The sequence below is a fragment of the Oryzias melastigma genome, linkage group LG20, assembly GCF_002922805.2.
Source record: "Oryzias melastigma strain HK-1 linkage group LG20, ASM292280v2, whole genome shotgun sequence".
Lineage (NCBI taxonomy): Eukaryota > Metazoa > Chordata > Actinopteri > Beloniformes > Adrianichthyidae > Oryzias > Oryzias melastigma.
In genome coordinates this window covers 19279753-19287162 of record NC_050531.1, presented here as the reverse complement: position 1 = coordinate 19287162, position 7410 = coordinate 19279753, and the positions used below count along the sequence as shown (strand labels likewise).

At 41.4% G+C, this 7410-nt stretch overlaps 1 protein-coding gene across 1 annotated transcript in view; it reads right to left on the bottom strand.

The window, feature by feature from the left end:
• Positions 1 to 1045: 1045 nt before the first annotated feature.
• Positions 1046 to 7410, bottom strand: part of LOC112151007 (kinesin-1 heavy chain) — a 20858-nt gene continuing 14493 nt past the window's right edge. The window contains exons 18-26 of the mRNA XM_024279594.2: positions 7199 to 7269; positions 7015 to 7124; positions 6833 to 6934; positions 6668 to 6728; positions 5438 to 5509; positions 4913 to 5014; positions 3210 to 3426; positions 2537 to 2627; positions 1046 to 1404 (exon numbers count right to left, since the gene is read on the bottom strand). Coding sequence (XP_024135362.1) covers positions 1398 to 1404; positions 2537 to 2627; positions 3210 to 3426; positions 4913 to 5014; positions 5438 to 5509; positions 6668 to 6728; positions 6833 to 6934; positions 7015 to 7124; positions 7199 to 7269 — 833 coding nt within the window. The 3' untranslated portion in view covers positions 1046 to 1397. The remainder of the gene's footprint in view (positions 1405 to 2536; positions 2628 to 3209; positions 3427 to 4912; positions 5015 to 5437; positions 5510 to 6667; positions 6729 to 6832; positions 6935 to 7014; positions 7125 to 7198; positions 7270 to 7410) is intronic.

Here is a 7410-nt window from a genome sequence, read left to right as displayed (position 1 = left end):
CAGCTATATTTTTCAACTTCTTTAAGTAGCTCTGCACAATTTTTAATCATTCCAATCCAAATTTATTCGTATAACATGGTTCTAAAAGCTCTTTTGGTGGAACAAGATACGTGTTCCAGTGCATATTTCTTTATCCTTCGTAGAAGCAGCTGAAAAAGATCATAAATGCTTTGGAGTACTGGAAAAATATGCCATTTGAAGTAATCTTATGTTTATGCTTCTGTCCCCTACATGATTTTTCTGTTAATGCACGTTTTTGTGTGATGAAATTAATACAATGGAGCACTTAAATTGGAGGTAATGTGGGGTAAAATGTCTCACCCGAGAACACAGAGAGCCTTCAAACAAAAGCTTCATGGCTGAGCTGCACTCAGATGAGTGTTGCATCAAGACGTGACTTTTATTTTGAAGAACCACCCCACTGCTTGCTCCTGTGCTTCCTGTCAGCTTGACTGCTCTGATTTCTAGAGCGTCTCACCCTGATTGTCCATCAGCAGTGACAGACAGTACCTGGAGCCTCAAGGCCCCGCCCATTATAGATTAACACAAATAATTAATATATTTAAAATTAATAAAACAAAAATAAAAATCCCGGTGAGGATTTTCTCTCTGCTCAAATAGGAATCTTGCAGGAACCCTTCCACTCTTCAGGACATTATCTGTTACTCGGGGCACTTCATACATCATAAATCATTTACGGCTGGGATGATGAACACAACAGACCTTTAGAAAAGACACCTGCAGATGTGATGCAGCAGGAGCATCATCATCATCAGGAGGAGGAAAAACCTGCATGAATTCAGAAGCTGTGTAAAAGCACAGCCTGTTGGTGTGAATGTGAAAGTGACAAACATGACTGTGACTCAACATTTCTTACATTTGCATCTTTGTTGAATTGTGAGAGATGGGATTATTACAGTCATTTAAAGGCCTTGAGAGAGTATATGTTTACAAACATTGATATGAATATATGCGTTTTTAGATTTGCAATCCTCTTTTTTGAGTGTGTGCATTTTGTTTCTGGAAATAACAGTTCAACCAAAGATTAGTATTTAAGTTCAGCTTTATTGTGTTTCAAATAGAATACAATCAAATGTGGCTATAGAAGATTTTAATGAATAAGTGCTTTAATTCATTTAGATGAATTTTTCACAGAGATATGAAAAAACAACAAGAGTGCTGATAGAAGATCATCAACAGAAACAGATCATGCAAATGTGCAATATTAGCTTAAAGCTTCTTTTTTTTTTCCTTTACATCTTTTACTTCAAAAGTAAAATGAGCACTTGTTTTCTGGTGGGTTTTACGTTTGGCACAGGCAGACTTCGGAGAGCATTGTCATGATTCAGTGGATCAGTCTGGAGGCTGGAGTTCAGGTTTGGAACCTTTCAGCTTCTTTAACTGCTGTAAGTACAAAAACACAGAGCAGAAAGAGATTTTCAGATAGAAGCTTTGTACTTTAATATCCCACGTGATAAATAAATCTTTTAAATCTTTTTTAAAAGTAGGTTAAAATGGCATAAATAAGATCATTAGAACAGAAAGTGGTGTGCTGGTGTATAACATAAAGTTACACAGGCATCAAAAGAAAAAAATACTGAATTAGTATTTTAAAGTGAATGTAAGTGCTCCCAGAGCGATTCCCTGAGGAACCCCTTTGTTAAATGTAGCTGGGGGTGAAACCTTTTACCTATATGCACTCAAATCTACCAAAAAAACGCTTTTTTCTTCTAAATATATATTATTTTCATTTTATTTTCCTTGTTTAGCTTCTGAATCACCAACATAAAAAATCATTGAGTGTGAAAAGTACATTTTCTTTCCAAATGTGGATTTATTTGCAAGTTATATCAACTGGTCATTCACAATTAACTCAAAAACTTCAAGAATCAAAAGGAAATAGGGAAGAAGAGAGATCTATTTCCATTCAGAAGGAAGTTCATCAGCAGTGAAATGGCAGACCGTCGGCTTTGATGGTAGAGCACTTATGGGGAAAAAAGATCATTTTAGAGGAAACTTAGAGATGTTTTGATAGAATAATACCAAACATTTACTTTTAGATCAGAACCATCGACTGTATATGAGAACTGGAGTTAGTGAACCCTCCCCCTTTGCAACTGGAAAATCAAGCCAAAATCCCATAGACTTCTGAAGAGGAATCATATTTGTCAGAATTCTTGATCTGATACGGACCGATTTGGACCAATCACTGCCCACTGACGACATCTGCGGGTCCATATTGTGAAAAAATGGTGACTAAATTGACCTCATTATGGGAGTAAGCCATTTTCGAAGGATGACATCACAGTCCAGTTCCCATGTACAGTCAATGATCAGAAGACCATGAAAGCAGCTTTATGTGTTGTTCAGTCCAGGAGTGAAACAGGTTTCTTCTGCGGTCAAAGATGCAAGAAACATAAACAATGGGTTAATTCTCATCAATGTTGTGTTCCTCCATTGATGATTGATTGCTAAGACCAAGTTTGTCAGCACAGGTGAGTTAAGGTGTGAAGAAGGGTTGCGTGCTCCTCTTTACCTGTCGTTGCCTCCTCCACGGATGATGTTGGATCTGTTGAGGCTGAACAAAGGCGAGGATCCTGGCAGCTGGCCTGGTCTGATGGGCTTGGCTGAGTAAGACAAAAACAAGCAATTTTACCATGAAATAGAATCCAATTATTGTGTTATTTAAATAAAACCACCTAGTTTCTAAATCTCCAATATGACATGTTTTGAAATTCAAGTTTGGACCAAGGTCATGAGCTTTGGGTAGTCAGAACTCCTGGGTTGGAATGAGACCACAATGAAGTCATTTTAGGGAGTCAGTTATTAAAAATACTTTGCCAACACAGACTTTAAGTCTTCAGGATTTCTTCAAGAAACTCTTCTCAAAGTTTTTATAAGCTGTGTTGTCGAGGTGGAAGAATTACAGAGAATCATGAAGGTATTACAGCACAATCAATACACAATCTCCCATGAGGACACTTGTGGGCACACTTTTATGACAAACTGTAAACGTGATAAAAATGACTGCAAGGCAGTCATCCATCTTTTTAATGTAGTGTCCTGGAGGTTGATGCAGGTCTATAAAACCCACTCTTCCAAAGGCATTATCATATTATTTATCGCTGACCTAACTTACTCACAGTTTCCCCTGAGCAGCTCAGACTGCTCAACTTCACATTCAGGAGGCCGGTTGTGGCTCCACCCACCTATCTGTGCAGAGTTCCTCCTGCCCATGTTGGGTTTGGGTTTGGCGGCATCCTTGATGCGCTCCATCTCCTGCTGGTAGAGCTTGCGCTCACGAGCGGCGCTCTCTTTGGCTTCTTTTAGGGCCGCCTCCAGGGCTTTGACCCGCTCCACCATGGCGCGCAGACGCTTCTCCACCTTTGGGATCTCAGAGCGGAGGTCGGCATTGTCTCGCACCAGCTGCAGACGTGAAACGGGAATCACAAAGATGACCGAACAATGATGAATACAGTCTGTAGATCCTCATTCGTCCAGAGTAGCATGTAAAAAAGCAGTGGTCCAGACTTTATCTTTAGAAGATGTCTCATGCTGCTAAATAAAAAGTATATAAACACACATTGGAAAGCTGAGAACACAAGCCTGATCACTCTCAGACCTTCTGATTGAGATCATCTCTGAAAACAAAACTGTCTGATAAAAGGTAGCACGACTCATCTAGACATATAGAATTTTAGAAAAACGCCACTGTACTAACAGTCAAGCACGGTACCGGTAGTGTCATAGTTTGGGGCTACTGTTTAGGACTTGAAGGACTTTTGTTTTTATGTAAATAAAACATGAATTATGTGTAGCCTGAAGCTTAATGCTACGTTCACACCGAATGTGATTCGCGCGGCAGAGGCCACCAGTTTTAATGTTATGTCAATGGGACAGACGTGGATTGAGGCAATCTAAAGTCCTGCAGTGCGAGTTGAGTGACGGGGGCAGCGTAGAGGACTGGCAGCAGTCAGATTTAAGTGGCGAGGCCGAAATTGGGTGGTGTGGCCAGACTTATTTATATACTTAAATAACTAAATTTTAGCATGTCGCCGCAGTGAATCTGCCAATCAGGAACTCAGTGATGATCAGTGGGTAGAACACTGATCTAATGCCTGCGTTTTTGTCCTAAACCTCCTTCTATTTCCTTAACTTGCTGGCGCCGCAGGGTTGCCAGAGCTTGAGCCGGCTACTGCTGGATGAAGGCGGGATACGTTCTGGACAGATCTCCAGCATTTTGCACCCACGGCAATTCTCTTGCAACAGCCAGCCTCCCAGGGGTCAGTGGAACTCGCTTGCCCAATACGCCGGCAGACAGAGGGCCACTGCGTGGTGCGGGGGCTGCCGGCTTGGGCATCCAGAACTTTGAGATTCTTATTTTCATCGAGAAAGAAATAAAAAAGGTCCCCTGATTTATTTTTGTTTTTATTTCTCTCTGGGGTTAATGTGAGAGATGGAGCCGTCTGGTGTCACTCGTTCTTCCATGAGCCACTAACCATCTAATTCCTCATTTTAATACAGTATCAGTATCCACTTGGCCCAGCTTTTTGGTTTAGTACTCATCCTTAGTTAAAACTGACTGTACATGGTGATTTCGCTGTGTAATAACAACAACAGTGAAGGTCAGAGTTCCCACTGGGTTCACATCTATCACAAATGGTTCTTTTGAGATGTTTTGTTTTGGTGTGGTGTAGAGTTGATCAAACAAGCTTTGTGTGCTGTGCTGCCAACTAGCGGTTGGGGGTGGAACACAAAGAAACTATGTTTTTCCTTGACAGCATTTTAAATCGAAGAAAGTATCGCCAAGTGAAGTAACGCAATATTTCACTGAATCGATATGTTCTTACACCTCTATGAAAAATAGTAAAAATACAAAGCCAAAAAGTAATGCAGGTGTGTCAATCGCTACCTGTTTGTGAACTTTGGTCAGCTGCTCCAGGTTGCTCTCTAGGAAGGAGATCTTCTGTTTCTGAGCAGAACTGTCGTCTGAGTCCTCAGAGTCCTGAGCGTTCTGTTCCAAAAACCAAAGAAAGAGAGCTGTATTTGTTCACAGTCAGTCCACACATGATTCATTCTCATTCAGCTTTTCAGAACAAAGATTTCTGCTTGTCTCCAAAGATCCCAGTTGTGGGTTGATAAGTGAGCTGAGGACAGCAGAGAGTGTCTGTGTTTATATGTTGGAGCCTGAGGCTGCAGGCGGGGGACTCACCGAGGCCTTGGGTTCTTCGTTTACTGCTACCTTTGAAGAATCGCGTGGCCTACTTACTGCAGACTCTGCCTGCTGTGTTCCCCGCCCTCATTAAAATTTCAACAAGGTGCAAATGAAGTGGAGTGTGCCCAGCGCGGGGAGGACAACACACTGCAAAGATATTCCACTCTCCCCAGGTGGATTCAGAGGACAAAGAGCTGATGAGGGGGCAAAACAAAGATGTACCTTTCTGACTCTTCTGGATAGATCGTTCACAAAAAGTCTCCGCAGGTTGTGGAGGGTCTGCAGCTCCCGAGCCTACGAGGAAACCACCATACAAGTCAGAATTACAGACAATAGAGTCTCTTCCAAAACCTTTAAAGATGCACACATACCGATAATGGAAAAAGTTCAAGATCAACTGGAAAATCTGTATTAGTTACATCTATATCACCACGTTAAAGCCTAAAAATGCATCCAGACATATGAGCAGATGCAAGTAAAGATGTTTTTAGTGTCTGAAAACTATTTGGCCTATCATATGTTGGTTCTATCTGTTATTTAAGCAGAATTTTAGCGTTGTTTCGTATTAATGGAGTCACAATCTTTTCTTGTCTCCTTTTTTTCTTAAAAACTTCAGTTGTTATGCATTTGGCCTCCAGGAGTCCAATTTTTTTTTAGACAACACACTGGATCATCTCTGAGGTCAGTGGTGGGATTCTGGATGCTGACCGAAGTTTGGTCGGCCCAACTCTTCTGAAAACACCAATTGGACAGGATAAAGGGAAGTTTGGAGTTCTGTTGGGTAAGCTAAAACAGATGGATGATGGGAAGAGGGGGCAGGCTTACTCCACTCAAAATGTAAGTAATAATTTTTTGTTTTAGCATGACATTTTTAAAGTTATAAAACCAATGTTGTTACGTATTTCCAAATGCTAGCAGCTCCGCGCTAACGTAGATGACTGGCAACTATTGATGAGTTTGAGTGACATCCAAATTTAAGGACATGATTTTTCCATAACTCTCGTTTAGAGGGATACATTTAGGGATAAGGAGAAGGTATAGGGGAAGAATTCGGATTTGGCTTTAGAATAGATTAAAAAAAGAGAATTGGGGTGGAACTAACATCTAGCAGGTGAAATCCATAAGTGTGTCTGCAGTGCTGCTTATGTTCTGTTGCTCTGCCTCTTTTCAGATGGTCAGCTGTTGTTAGACATCGTAGGAGTTTGAGAAATATTTATTTTTTCATTAATAGTGTTTAAAAATGTAAAATAGGTTGAAGTAGATCAAATTAATACGTCCGATTTTTTTCAGGCCGTTCTTCATGAAAAACATGTATTTATTGAATTTGGTTTGTAACTTCTCTTTTAGAAAATGTTATTTTTAAAAGTCTTTTATGTAATGATTTACATTTTTTAAATCAAATTTTTTTTTTAAAGTTGCTCTCGGGGTAAATGATTACAGAAAAAAACGGACCACAGTCTCCTCCAGTCCCTTCAGGTCCTGCCTGGCCTGCTCACGTCTGTCCTGCAGCACCCTGCAGCACACAAACCAGACCTTACTTCAATCACCTGCAGCCATATTCATACAGTACGTGGAGCAGCTTATAGCAGACAGCTTCTGAATAATGTGATTAGCTACGTGAGCTCCTGCAGCTGGCGGTTCTTCTCCTGGTCTGCGGCCTTCAGCTTCTCGTGCTCCACTTTCAGCCTCTCCTGCTCCAGGACGATCTGCTGGTTCAAGCTGCTCAGAAACCACAGACAGACTCAGCAGGGGGTCACCACGCCTCAGCAGAACAGTAGCATGATGAGCGGTGGTCTTACTCCTGCAGCTCCATGACCAGCTTCTCCTTGCTGTCCAGTTCGTCTCTCAGGCTGCTGATCTGCTTCTGGTAGGCCTCTCTATGGGACTGGATCTGCTTCTCCACAGCTTCCTGAAGACACGACTCAGCTCAGTGTCTGCAGATGCAGAACCAGGGGTACCCAGATCGACTGAAGGTCACTGTACCTTCACTTCATGAGCAGACTGGATCTCATTCTCCTTCTCCATGGCATTGACTTTCTCTGCAGACAGAAAAGCTGTCATGATGGTCATGGTTTCTGAGGGAAATATTAACACGTGACACTGTACCATAGCAATAAACATGACGTAAAGATCAAAGCCTAAAAGTCTCAAAAGAACCTAAAAAGACAAACACCTCCAAATGAGTTTGGAAACTC